Source organism: Delphinapterus leucas, chromosome 3, assembly GCF_059928025.1.
Source record: "Delphinapterus leucas isolate spDelLeu-1000000601 "Yukka" chromosome 3, BTC_Dleu_Yukka2, whole genome shotgun sequence".
Classification (NCBI taxonomy): domain Eukaryota; kingdom Metazoa; phylum Chordata; class Mammalia; order Artiodactyla; family Monodontidae; genus Delphinapterus; species Delphinapterus leucas.
This window is the reverse complement of record NC_143131.1, coordinates 65,731,104-65,745,750: the sequence shown is the minus strand read 5'-3', so window position 1 is coordinate 65,745,750 and position 14,647 is coordinate 65,731,104. Positions and strand designations below refer to the sequence as shown.

Below are 14,647 nucleotides of genomic sequence, written 5' to 3'. Positions count from 1 at the left end.
TCTCAGTGCATATAAAAGTTATGTTTACATTATACTGCAGTCTTTTAAGTGTGCAATAGCATTTAGTTCTGAAAAAATAATGTATATACCTTAATTAAAAACACTTTATTGCTAAAAAGTGCTAACCGTCACCCGAGCCTTCAGCAAGTTGTAATCTTTTTGCTGGTGGAGGGTCTTGCCTCAACGTTGATGGCTGTTGACTGACCAGGCTGGTGGTTGCTGGAGGCTGGGATGGCTGTGGCCATTTTAAAAAATACGACAACCAAGAAGTTTGCCACATCCATTGATTCTTCCTTTTGCCAACAATTTCTCTGTAGCATACAATGCTGTTTGAGAGCATTTTACCCACAGCAGAAAACTTCTTTCAAAACTGGAGTCAATCCTCTCAAACCCTGCTGCTGCTTCATCAACTAAATGTATGTAATATTCTAAATCGTTTGTTGGCATTTCAACAATCTTCACGGCATCTTCAAAAGGTGTAGATCCGGGCTTCCCTGGTGGTGAACTGGTTGGGGGTCCGCCTGCCAATGCAGGGGACATGGGTTTGTGCCCCGGTCCGGGAGGATCCCACATGCCACGGAGCGGCTGGGCCCGTGAGCCATGGCCGCTGAGCCTGCGCGGCCGGAGCCTGTGCTCCACAGTGGGAGTGACCACAACAGTGAGAGGCCCGCGTACCGCAAAAAAAAAAAAAAAAAAAGGTGTAGATCCCATCTCAAGAAACCACTTTCTTTGCTCATCCATAAGAAGCAGCTCCTCACCTGTTGAAGTTTTATCATGAGATCACAGTAAGTCAGTCACATCTTCAGCTTCCACTTCTAATTCTAGTTCTCTTGCTATTTCCACCACATCTGCAATGACTTCCTCCACTGAAGTCTTGAAGCCCTCAAAGTCATCCATGAGGGTTGGAATAAACTTCTTCCAAACTCCTGTTAATGTTGATATTTTGAGCTTTTTCCATGAATCACAAATGTTCTTAATGACATCTAGAATGATGAATCCTTTCCAGAAAGTTTTCAACTTACCCTTCTCAGATCCATCAGAGGAATCTCTATCTATGGCAACTATAGTCTTATGAAATATAATTCTTACATAACAGGACTTGAAAGTTAAAATTACTCCTTGCTCTATGGGCTGCAGAATGGATGCTGTATTTCGCAGGCATGAAAATAACAATCTCGTTGTACATCTCCACCAGAGCTCTTGAGTGACCAGGTGCACTGTCAATGAGCAGCACTATTTTGAAAGGAATCTTCTTTTCTAAGCAATAGGTCTCAACAGTGGGCTTAAAATATTCAGTAAACCATGGTGTAAATAGATGTGCTGTCATCCAGCCTTCGTTGTTCCATTTATAGAGCACAGGCAGATTTAGCATAATTTAGCATAATTCTTAAGGGCCCTAGGATTTTCAGAATGGTAAATGAGCACTGGCTTCAACTTCAAGTCACCAGCTGCACTGGCCCCTAACAAGAGAGTCAGCCTGTCCTTTGAAGATTTGAAGCCAGGTATTGACTTCTCTCTAGCTATGAAAATCCTAGATGGCATCATCTTCTAATAGAAGGCTGTTTCATCTGCACTGAAAATCTGTTGTCTAGTGTATCCACCTTCATTAATGATCTTAGCAGGCTAGATCTTCTGGATAACTTGCTGCAACTTCTACATCAGCACTTGTTGCTTCACCTTGCACTTTTATGTTATGGAGACAACTTCTTTCTTTCAAGCTCATGAACCAACCTGCGCTCATTTCAGATTTTTCTTCTACAGCTTCCTCATCTCTCCCACCTTCACAGAATTTAAGAGTGTTAGGGCCTTGCTCTAGATTAGGCTTTGGTTTAAGGGAATGTTGTGGCTGGTTTGATCTTCTATCCAGACCACTAAAACTTTCTCCATAAGAGCAATAAGGCTGTTTCGCTTTTTTATCATTCATGTGTTCACTGGAGTAGTGGTAGTTTTAATTTCCTTCAAGAACTTTTCCTTTGCATTTGCAACTTGGTTAACTGTTTGGTGCAAGAGGCCTAGCTTTCAGCCCATCTACTCTTTCGACATGCCTTCCTTAATAAGCTTAATCATTTCTAACTTTTGATTTAAAGTGAGAAACATGCAACTCTTCCTTTCACTTGAACACTTAGAGGCCACAGTAGGGTTATTAACTGGCCTAATTTCAACATTGTTGTGTCTCAGGGAAACAGGGAGGCCTGAGAAGAGGGAGAGAGGCAGGAATGGCAGGTCAGTAGAGCAGCCAGAACACACTCAGTATTTATCTATTAAATTCACCATCTTTATATGGGTGTGGTTCATGGACCACCTCCAAATTAAACAGTAATATCAAAGGTTACTGAACGCAGGTCACCATGACAAGTATAATAAGAATGAAAAAGTTTCAAATATTGAGACAATTTCCAAAATGTGACAGAGAGACATGAAGTGAGCAAATGCTGTTGGAAAAATGGCGCTGATAGACTCGCTCGACACACGGTTGCCAAAAACCTTCTATATGTAAAAAATACAGTATTTGTGAAACACAATAAAGCAAAGTGCAATAAAATGAGGTACAACTGTACAAAGCTATAGTAATCAAAACAGCAAGATATTGGCATAAAAAAGACACAGATTAATGAAACAGAGTTGAGAGCCCAGAATAAACCCACATATAGATGGACAATTATAATTTATGACAAAGGAGCAAAGAACATACAATGGGAGAAAGGATAGTCTCTTCCATAAATGGTATTGGGAAAACTGGACGGTCATATGCAAAAGAATGAAACTAGGCCACTATTTTACTCCGTATACAAAAATCAACTCCAAATGGATTAAAGACTTGAATGTAAGACCTAAAATCATAGAATTCCTAGAAAAAAACATATGCAGTACACTTTTTAACATTGGTCTTAGCAGTATCTTTCTGGATATGTCTCCTGAGACAAGGGAAACAAAAGCAAAGATAAACAGATGAGACTACATCAAACTAAAAACCTTCTGCACAGCAAAGGAAACCATCAGCAAAACAAAAAGACAACCTACCGAATGGGAGAAGATACTTGAAAATCATATATCCAATAGGAGTTTAATGTCCAAAATATATAAAGAACTCATACAACTCCACAACAACAAAACAAACACCCTGATTAAAAAATGGGCAGAGGATCTGAGTCGACATTTTTCCAAAGAAGACATACAGATGGCCAGTAGGCACATAAAATGATGTTCAATATCACTAATCATTAGGGAAATGCAAATCAAAACCACAATGATGTATCACCTCACGCCAGTTAGAATGGCTATTCTCAAAAAGACAGGAAATAACAAGTGTTGGTGAGGATGATGAGAAAAGGGAACACTCATACACTGGTGGTGGGAATGTAAATTGGTGCAGCCACTATGGAAGACAGTTTAGAGATTCCTCAAAAAATTAAGAACAGAATTACCATATAATCCAGCTATTCTATTTCTGAGTATTTATCCAAAGAAAATGAAGATACTAATTCAAAAAGACATATGCACCCCTATACTCAGTGTAGCATTATTTACAATAGCCAAGATATGGAAACAACCTAAGTGCTCATCAATGGATGAATGGTTAAAGATGTAGCATATAGGCACAATGCAATACTACTCAGCCATAACAGAAAGATGAAATATTGCCATTTGCAACAATATGGAAGGACCTTGAGGGTATTATGCTAAGTGGAATAAGTCAGATGGAAAAAGACAAATGCCGTATGTTTTCACTCATATGAGGAATATAAAAAAATAAAATAAAATAAACAACCAAAAAAAATAAAATAAACAACCAAACCAAACAGAAACGAACATAGATACAGAGAAAAGATTAATGGTCACCAAGGGGAAAGGGACATGGGGGAGGGTAAAATGGGTAAAGGGGGTCAACTGCATAGTGATGGATGGAAATTAAACTTTCCATGGTGAGCACACAGTAGTGAATACGTAAGTTGAAATACACCGTTGTACACATGACACTTAAAAATAAAGAAAGAATTTAAAGTAAGACTTAGAATCACTGTTAACTTACATTTGGTTTGCCAAAGCTCTTTGTTTTTCATTAATAATAGTGATAATAATGTTTTCATTAAAAAATGTAAATGAGATACATTCTGTCTCCCTAACTTCAACTAGCTATCTTCAGACATTTTTATTTTAAAATGGTTTTTATATATTTTGGAAAAAAAAAACAATAAAAAATATGTCTCAAACTGGTTGTAGGAATGCTACAACCAGAGAAGGAACAAATACACCTCCTCCATCTAGTTTAGTGATTCTCCATCTTGGCTCCACATAAGTATCACATAGGGAACTTTAAAAATCCTGATGCCCCAGATGTACCCTGACCAATCAAGTCATAATCTCTGGGGGTGGGACCAGTTATTGGTATTTTAAAAAGTGAGTCCAAGCCCAATTCACACCAAGCTCAGATCTACTACTGGCTACACAAGCCTGAGTGGTTTGACAGAGGAAAAAACAGATTATGAATTATCTATTTTACAAGTATGTAGTCACCACCAGTAAAGAACTCAGTATTTCTCTAAGCAATTGTAACTGTGCCATTAATTTTCCTATAAATGCATTCAGTCATTCCTCTACTTTGTTAATTTACTCTGACTTGCATAGAATGGTAAAACCTATAATCTTTTCACAGATAATCAAGAGTTGCTTGTAGTACCTCCACTGCCGTTATTTCTACTCTCATAAAAATAACCCACCTCACACTTTCATAGTTCATTTTAGATCATTTCATAAACCCTATCATTAATCCCAGAGCTTTAGGTATATAGTAAGCACCATGATATGCCCTGATATGTGTATTTATTGGATTTGCATTTCTATTCATATCATAACTATATCCAAACTGCACCTGCAGATTCCCTGTATCAGCAGCCATCTGAAAGGCACAGACTTTAATTCTACTTTAATGCAGAGCTCCTAAATTTGAGCAGATGCTTGAAAGTACATTTCAGCCAGTGTGGCGGCTCATAAGACTCACTGTTTTTTTGTCTCAGTCTTGCATAGAGCTAAAACTTATAGAGTTAGCACTTATTTGACTGACTGATGACCACTGGTCCCACTCCCACCTCCACCCACCACCCCGTGATCAAAATTTCCTAAAGCTGCTCTGATTCCAAGAATGATCAGGGCTGGACTCATAAACAGATTTACCAGGAAGCTTAAGCCTCGGGGCCTCTCAATGTGTATGGGCCTCTTCCAAAGCCCTGGGAGGTGCTCTAAAGGTTTGTAATTTTATATTCTTTTCCTTGAGGCAGACTGTGTAAGTGTTAGACCCCACAAATCCCGGATCCATCCACAGTGGGCCTAATGTAACTTGGCTGCCAATCGTAAGGCAAGCACTAAATAAATTGTGAACTCTTTATAATGTGAAGTTAAGAAGAATTAATCGTGTCACAATCATGCCCACAGATCAGGCTTTCCTTCCTCTCCAGCAGAGGTACTCCTGTTGGTCTACAAGGAAACGGAGCATGACATGGAAGGAAGAGACACCCATCTTTGGAAAGGACAGGCTCTAAGTCCTTAAAGAAACCAGAGGGGAAATTCCAGTCTTTTCCAGTGTGTGCGGAAATCAGGTAGGCTCAGACCCGAGGGGCAGGACTGGCAATCCTGAGTACATACCAGGCCACCTTCCACAGATAAATCAACTTTCTCTGACTTTACGGCATGCACGTCTTATCTGGCCTCTTTGCGAAGAAAATTTTCTGTCCATCCTTTTGCTAAATTTAAATACCTTTTAATGCAGTAAAATTACCTTTTAAGCAATCATTTAAGAGAAATGGCTTACATGCAAATGCCTGCAGTGAATATTTGAAAGCATAATCACTAACTGACAGTTCTAACCCAGAGTTGCCAGATTCCTGTGTATTTTGATGGAGGTAGAGGTTGAGGGCAGGGAGGTGAGAGAGGATTAAAGCAAGAGGGGACCCGAAGAGGAGCCTGAAACATGAAAGCCCACTCTGCAGACCGCATGGCTTGGCCGGGCGGCATGTTGTTTCAGGCTATAAGCCACACACACAGCAGAGCGGTGGTCCCATATTGCAGCCAGACAAGCAGACAGGAAGCCTGGAAAAATGGATGTGAGCATGAGATGTTCACTTATCTACACCACCTTCCCTCCTGCTCACCTCTGCAGGCTCTCCACGTTCCAGTGTGCATTCGGGTCATAATTCCTGATTCAGAGAGTGGATACAAAGCCTGGTTTGAGACTTAAACATTAGGTAGCACTAGCTTCCTTCGGACACCTGTCTGTCTGGGTCTAGGGCTTCTCTGGGCAGTAGCAGGCTCTCCTCTCCCTGACCAGCCAAGGAGTCCAGATCATCTTCCTAGCACTTCCTCTCTTTCTGTTCCGTGTTCTGTTCCTGCCCTAGTGGCCTATGAACCTGAGCCCTTCTGCCAAGTTCTCGTAGGCAGGTGGACTCTCCTGTGGGGCTAGATCCATGAAGCAGCCGAGCCCCAGGGACGTACTGATCCCTACTCCAAAACAGACCCTCTTTCGTACCACCATTAGCCACCGAAACTGACCCCTGTGCAACTTGCTGCCTTGACAGCGGGGCCACAGATACTGCCAAAGCCATCCTTTATGTCATTTATGTCTAAACTTGAATCATGTGGCTCCAGACCCCATTACAGGCAACATCAGCAGCAGTGTGATAAAACAGGAGGTCCAGGCCACCCTGCACCTAGCAGTGCTGGCTGTCGTCAGTCAGCAGTCTGCCCCTCCTCAGCTGGCTCACTGAGGAGAGCTTTCTTGCTAAGGCTCTTTCGGCTGCAGGGGAGAAGCAGGAACAGGCCGCAGAGCAGCAGCAGTGTTCGGATAGTGAGGAAGACCTGGCTATTGTGGTTACTTTATCCTCTGGCCCATCAGGCATGGGCAAGCCCAAGTCTGAAAGCCAGTCTCCGTTAGAACTTTGCTTCAATCTCAGGTGAAAAAAAGATACCTTCCCCGACCCAGCCTCCAGCAAATGGGGAAATGGTCTCATCCTGAATTGACCTAAAAACTATTTTCCCTTACAAACCACACTTAAATTAAGAGACCTGCGAGGAAGCTCTGTATTTCACTTTTTCCAAAGACAGACTAGCTTGTGAGAACAAAAGACAGAAAAAGGTCTTAGCAAATCACAGTTGATAACCAATTCTGCCGGAAGTGTAGGGAAGACTCCTTTATTATCTCATCAAAGAAATGTTCATTATTATAACATGTAGTCAACAACAGAAGCCGACTGGATTGAGAAGACATCAATACTATTACCATTACAGGCTGTATTGTGTTATACTGATGGGAACTGAGGGGAAGGTTCTGGGAATATTTGGGGTAAAGAACATCCCCAATTTGCCTGACCACATCCAGTGAAGTGTGTGTGGTAAAATAGTTAAGATGTGGAATGTAGTCAAAGTGCAAAGACTTTCCATTCAGATGGGATATCTATCTATCTATCTATCTATCTATCTAGATAGATAGATAGATAGGTAACTATGAATTACTATGGTAATTCATGTTCCTTACAGTGTATCTCTTTGTACTTACTTCAACTTAGAAAGATTTCACACAGACAGTACCTACCAGTTACTACTGTTGAATATAGGTTCATAGGCTTTGGAAATGGACTTCTCTGGTAGGTGAGCAATGGCTAATTAACAAAATACACCAAAAATACACTCCCGGAACACAGAGAATTAGTTTAGGTGAAGATACTTACAGCAACAAGGCTGTTTAAACCACATATGGATTTATTTTAACGTAATGTTCTCCTTGCACATGAGAGAAGAGGACAGAGATCATGAATATAATTTTTCATCTATTTAAAATACCATGCTTTTATTTTAAGTACTTCTTTACCCTGAAGATTAACTGACAGCAACTCAGAAAGCATCATGGAGCTACTGGAAATGAATTTTGCGTCCTCTAAAACAATAGGTCCTTCCCTCCTCCCCGCCCCCTCCACAAACCTTCCCTCCCACCTTGCATATGCTTTCAGCACTGGACTCAGTTAAAAGGGAACCACGTGTTCTCGACAATTTGGCTAAAAAGGTTAAAGAACTCCACAAAACAACATGAAAGAAATAACACATCCTTCTCTGATACAGAAGTTCTCAAAAGGGTTACGCACAGGCCACCTGTGTGAGACTCACCTGAAGGTGCTTATTTAAAAGACTGTATCACGCCAAGATGCACTGACTTAGGGAGCTGGGAATCTGCATTCTTAAGTAGCTGCCCAGTGTATCATCAAGACGCCGGCAGGCAAGGACCACTGATTTACCAAACATTGCCATGTGTCTGCACTCAGCTTCTGGCCCCTACTCACCAGGTGGACTTCCATGTCCTGCTGCAGCTGTGGCAATTGCAAAAGCAGAAGCAGGCGAAACAGAGCAGTGGGAGTTGTCGGCGGTCTGTCCTGGTTATTTCAAAAGAATGGAAATGGCATGGTGAGGCAGTTGGATAATATAACGTAATAAAAATTCTCATTTTCATTCCAGCACTGGATGAATGCAAATACCCTGCATTGTCCTTATTAATAGGCAAATAACAAGATTCTATATTAGCAAGTCCATTCTAGGTATAGCCTGAAGAGAAGTGAAAGCATACATCTACACAAAAACTTATACGTGAACATCCATAGCAGCATTATTCATAACAGCCAAAAAGTAAAAACAATCAAATGTCCACCAACTGGTGAAATGATAAACCAAATCAAAAATTCTCATACAAGGGAATATCATTTAGCCACAAAAAGGAATGAAGTACTAATACATACTACAACGTGAATGTACCTTGAAAACATCATGCTAAGTGAACGTCAGTCATAAAGAGTCACATATTGTATGATCCCATTTACATTAAATGTCCAGATTAGGTAAATCCATAGAGACAGAGAGTAAATTAGTGGTTTCCAGGGGCTGGCGGGGAGATGGGAATGGGGAGTGACTACTAATGAGTACATGGTCCCTTAGTGGGGGAGGTGATGAAAATGTTCTGGAATGAGATAGTAGTCATGGCTGCCCAGCCTTGTGAATATATAAAAACCACTGAACTGTGTAGTTTAGAAGGGTGAATCTTATGGTATGTGAATTTTATCTCAATATAAAAAATATTTTTAAAAAATATTCTACATTTTACTGATGGAATTTTCTTCTCCAAGTACCTTTAGAAGCAGAGATGGGTTCTTAAATCGAAGGATGCACTCAGCACCTTTAGGCAGCCCCTCTCACTCAGATACTTACACACGGCATTTGCTAATATTGCTGACAACCTCACTGTTTTTCTCACTCAGGCTTTTAGTGAAGATAGCTCACTGTGATTCTGTGATTTTTGATTAGTTTGCCCCTAAAGTTATATAGTCATGCTTAAAATAAATAAGAGGGGAAGCAAAGAGCTGGTTAATGTACCCAAGCATGAAAGCAAAGAACAGCTCTACCCTCTCCTTCAGCAGTAGCCTGAAAACATTTGTGAAGCAAGGTGGCAAGTAGACAGATGAACACGCAAAATTCAGCTACACAGTGAGAAAATGTGTGATACTGTCCCCATTTGGATCCACCATATTATCACAGATTTTGGCTTTCTTCCTGTATCGCTGGGATTTAGTCAGATCAGGAGAGAAACAAAGGACTTAGTTAATCCACAAACAGGATGAGGATTTCCAAATGATGTTTATATAAATTTAAAAACATTTTAAATGAATATAAACATATGAAAGAGACCGTACTAAAAGAGAGCTCTAATAATAGTAACCAAGTGGACAGCATTTAATCTTGCCTTGGTAAAGTTTTGCTTTCACAGACTTTGGCCCCAAACTCTTACAGGTTTAATGAACTCAAGGGAGTCTGTCCCACATGGCAATGGTCAAAGAAGTTGCTAAGGCTTGGACTGACCAAGCCTCTAAGAAGTGTAAAGAGATTTGGCTAATTCCATAGTAGTCCTATAACAAGCCAGGGAATCTAGCTTGTTACCCTTGGTTTCTCAGAGCTATCCAAATGTCAGGGTGACCCATGACTGACCAGGAGCCCCAAAGGGCTAATATCCATCAGGGCAAATCTGCTGACAACAGTCTGACCCAGATTAGCTTCTCTTGGAGGTGATGGCAATGAAAACAGCTTCCACCACGAGGCTAAGGCTGCAAATGAAATGACCATTTGGAGCCACGCACTCTATCTTTTGCTAAACTGCCTTACTTAAAGCAGGAGTATGAGAGTCAGAAAACGTCTACGTTTTACATGGGTTACTTAGGGTGAATCTGGTTTCATAATTGAATAATTTTCCCTTCCAACTTGAAATAATTGGCTTGAGGAGAAAAGAAGAAAACATTTCTAAAACAACTGTAATTTGGATATATTTATTTGAGCAATGAGGAGATAAAAGATTTCTGTCTTTTGTTCTGTCTTCCCTCCAATTAGAAAACATTTGGTATATTCTAAAACAAATTATGGGATAATGTTTTATAATTTTCATAACTATAGAAAAGATACCAGATTCTGCCACTAGCAATAATGAAGATTGGCGCTCCATGCAACTGGACTTTATTTTAGCTGAAACAGTGTTCTTAATAAGGTCCCCCCCAACAATTCTGTGTCCCAGATGAACCTATTTAATACAGACTACACTGGGATTCATGGTAAGGTATCAGAGTCTGGGAACATTTTGGTGAAACCAGCACTGAAATTCAATCAACTAGCAACTAAGAACAGGCTTCTCAATTCAAGTTACTCCACACAAAGTGTCATGCAATGATCGGGTCAATAAATATTGGTTATACTAATGACATACTCTCTAATCATTTATTTTCTACTACTTGGTCCTACAGTAACATTTGCTTCCCATTACTTTTCATAACTGAGACTAAAAATATTCGGGGAGTGAAATAGGAAGGCAAACAAAAGATTCAGGAACTAGAATCATCCCTTGCTTGCGTGTTTCTGAGTCCCTTTCTGAGCGCTCACCTCCAGGCTGGCGGTAGCGGAGGTGCCGAGGAGTTGAGGGTGACCTGCAAGGTGAAGGTTCGGTGGCATCTGCTGCGGGGGAGCTTTCCACTCCTGCTCGGTCCACCGGCGCAGACTCTAGCACTGCTGCTTTAAAACATCATGAATTTTAACAACCAGGCCATGAATTCAAGAGCTTCTTGTCAGTATCATGCATGGAAACACAAAAGTTCATTATGGATAATAAGCATTTCATGTTAGTCTATATTTTAAAGGACTTTATCATGAAATCGAGTCACTCTTCCTGGCGGAATGTTAACGACACGAAGTCTAACTGTGGCTCATCTCCACACCTGTCTTGCTGACCCTGCTGAGCCTGGTTGACCCTCCCAAGTCCCTTTTGTTCAACACAACAGATGTTACTGATAAAAAGAAGAGAATATGCAGTGGCTTCCCCGCCCTCCAGAATGTTTCTGCCTTCTTGGAGTGGGAAAAGAGGGACTTTTCCCAGATGGTAAATGAAAATTGGGACTTCATTAGTTCTTTGCCTGGGTTGCTCCCTTAAGACAATTCAAGGAGCCCCCCTGCCTAAGGATCTACAGCTGTACTGTCCAAAATAGTAACACGAGCCCAAAGTGGCTATGTAAGTTTAAATGAAAACTAAATTTAAGTGAATATTTCACTTGCTCACTTGCACTGGCCACACTTCAAGTACTCAGTAGCCACGTGTGGTGAGTGGCTACAGTACTGAACAGCATTTCCATCCTCCCAGAAGGTTCTATTGGGTAGCCCTGTCCGAGAGCTACAGATCAGCAGGAAGCAAGTGGACATTTTTACAATGAACAGTTGAGAGATTTTTAAGATAATCTGTGCCTCTTCACTGCAGCTAACATCCCATGAGTAAAAGAAACAGTCCAGAGTCACATCTAAGCTATTACCACACCCCTTGCGCTAGCTTAGTAACCAGGTAAAATTACAACTTTGTGTGTGTTCTTTTCAGGAAAAGCACTACAAAAATTTCATAAATTTCCAACAACTCTTCCATTTCTTTTTCCTTGGGCTTTTCATCAACCGACAAAAGCTGTATCACCTCCACTAGTTTTCCATTTACCCCTGTCAGCAGAGCTACTCTCAATTCAACTCCCTTTACCATTCCATTCAAGATTTCACTCAACAAACTTGACAAAATCCCTAATGACTTCACATAAAGCCATTTTTACACTTGCATGTGATTTACTCCCTTAGAAATATGGCCCCAAGTCAGCTCTTTTGAAAAACAAAGGGGCCAGGGAAGGGAAATGGTTAGAATCTTTCCTCCAATGACATAATTACAGTCAAGCTGGCAATGATGCAGGATGGAGACATAAAAATCAGTGCTTAGCTGTTAGTTTTATTATTTTCTAAATAACTCCCTCAAAATGCAGTAATAGAAGGCATCTGCTTTGCAAGAGCAAGCAGAATATCAAATGTATGTCCTTGGTCTGATTCAACCATTCATTCCTCTGAGGCAAATGAGCAAATCATTTAGTCAGCAATTACACTGAACCCAAAAAACTTCCCAGCGAGAGAGCTGGACAGGCCCCGAAAGTCCACTGAAAGTACAGGAAAGCACAGAATAACACTGTAAGCAAACGGGCACCTACAGAGAGGAGAAAACATGCCAGCACTGTGGGGGGAAGAAGCGTTTCCTTCTGCCAGGTTCACTTTCAGTCAAGTTCCATGCAAAGCAGCTTTGCCTGCAGAACGAGTGGGCAGATGTGGGCTCAAAACAAATGCTAAAATTGGGAGCACTTTCAGCCCACAGGCAGGCAATTTTCAAACTAAGAATACAGAAACAGACACTAGTGATGTGGGTCGTGCAGCGATGCTTAGACTGGTTGCACAGCCATGGCCCAAGAGAACGCTGATGGGGTAAGAGACCCAAACACAGTGAGTGAGCTGCCCCATGGCTCTCCTTTCTTGCCTGCTGTCGGTTATGTTTTTTGTTGAGATCTCACCACTGGGTGGAATCTGGATGTGAGCTGGGCTGATATTTGTGCTTTTTAGAAGGACCCAGGATAGCAGAAGGTGGGGACTTCGTGGTAGGAAGAAAGAGGGGCACTAATGAATGTTGGGTGAGCCTGGAACAGATCTGGGGACTGGGTGGAGGTGAAACCAACTGCATTATTTTTCCCTCCGAAGTTCACAGTCTTGCTCATTTTGAGGGATATTTCCTATTTCTCTTCTTTCCCTTCATGTCATTTGAAGTTCTCTTGCCAGGAAATATCGCAAGGCTGGCATTACAACTGCAATGACAATAAAACTGGACAAAGGTTACTAGCATTTTTCAAAGAGGGTACCCTGAAACTGTCTAGCTGGACAGTAGTGAGGGAGACCCACGACCTCAGTATGGGCCTAACGGTGAAGCTGATCTCGTGCAATGAGGTTTGTGGAGTTGCGTCCTGAGGTGAAAAGCAGAAACTGTACAAACTCTTGGCACAGGGCTTCTTATTCAAGTCTGCCAGCTGTCTTAAGTGTTACCATTATGCAAAGCACACGCAAACATCTTTCAAATTAAAGACAGATCATTGTCTCCCTTTACTTTGCCAACTGGAATTTTCAAGACTAGATAGCAGAGTTAATACGGCAGCACTCTTGGCTTCTGTAGACATTCTGTGCATGCGCGCGTGCGCACACACACACAGACACAACTTGTCAGGCTGACACTGAAGTAAAGTGTTTCATCCATGACTTTTCTAGAACTATTCATGATCAGTATTGCCTATATACCAATGCAAAATAAAAGGAAAAACTAGATCTATAATTCCTTTGTTTCACCTTTTCAGAAAAATGCCAAAGAGCTCCCTAGACCCCAGTATAATTCTAAGCTTTCTATTCACAGTGTCTCCTTTATGAGGATCCACAGGATAAATTATTCTCAAGTCTCAGGAGCAAGAAAAGATGTGCCTGCACACCAATCTATTCTTAGCTTTCAATATGAATCACATAACTGATTACATTCAGAACCAAAATCAGAGTGACTTTAGGAACTGCAGAGGACCACACAGTACTCACTTGTTCACTAACCATACCCATGGCCTCATACGATTTTCCTCCATTGCCTGATTTCCTTATCTATTTTAGTTTTAATCCAGTGTACATGCCTCTTTGAACTACCACCTTAAATACTTTCAAGAACAAGATGGGAAGTAAATACATTAAAAATAATCAGAAGACAGCTACAGAAAGAGAAAAAAAATCAAGATGCTGGGCTTCCCTGGTGGCGCAGTGGTTGAGAGTCCGCCTTCCGATGCAGGGGACATGGGTTCGTGCCCCGGTCCAGGAAGATCCCACATGCTGCGGAACGGCTGGGCCCGTGAGCCATGGCCGCTGAGGCTGCACGTCCGGAGTCTGTGCTCCGCAACGGGAGAGGCCACAGCAGTGAGAGGCCCGCTTACCATACACAAAAAATCAAGATGCAATGAGGTGGCCAAAAACAAAGTGTTTAATGAAGGATTGCTGGAGGGGGGCGGAAATCATGGTAAAAATGAGAGATAAAGGGGCACATATTAGTGGGTAGACGTGACTAAGACACACGGGGCAGAGGAGCGGGCATCTCTGGAGATGAAGTTGGCTCTAATGGGCTTCAACAAATGCCATGGGCCACACATGGACACAACCCTGGAATGTCCCCACCTCCCACAGTGAGAGGAGCTCTGTATTTAACCTTGACCTG

General features: G+C 41.5%; 1 protein-coding gene across 1 annotated transcript in view; it reads right to left on the bottom strand.

Annotated features, from left to right (window-relative positions):
* RASGRF2 (Ras protein specific guanine nucleotide releasing factor 2) overlaps nucleotides 1-14,647 on the bottom strand; it is a 257,405-nt gene that overhangs the window by 89,609 nt on the left and 153,149 nt on the right. The window contains exons 19-22 of the mRNA XM_089909081.1: nucleotides 13,885-13,890; nucleotides 11,557-11,571; nucleotides 10,954-11,082; nucleotides 8,325-8,414 (exon numbers count right to left, since the gene is read on the bottom strand). Coding sequence (XP_089765207.1) covers nucleotides 8,325-8,414; nucleotides 10,954-11,082; nucleotides 11,557-11,571; nucleotides 13,885-13,890 — 240 coding nt within the window. The remainder of the gene's footprint in view (nucleotides 1-8,324; nucleotides 8,415-10,953; nucleotides 11,083-11,556; nucleotides 11,572-13,884; nucleotides 13,891-14,647) is intronic.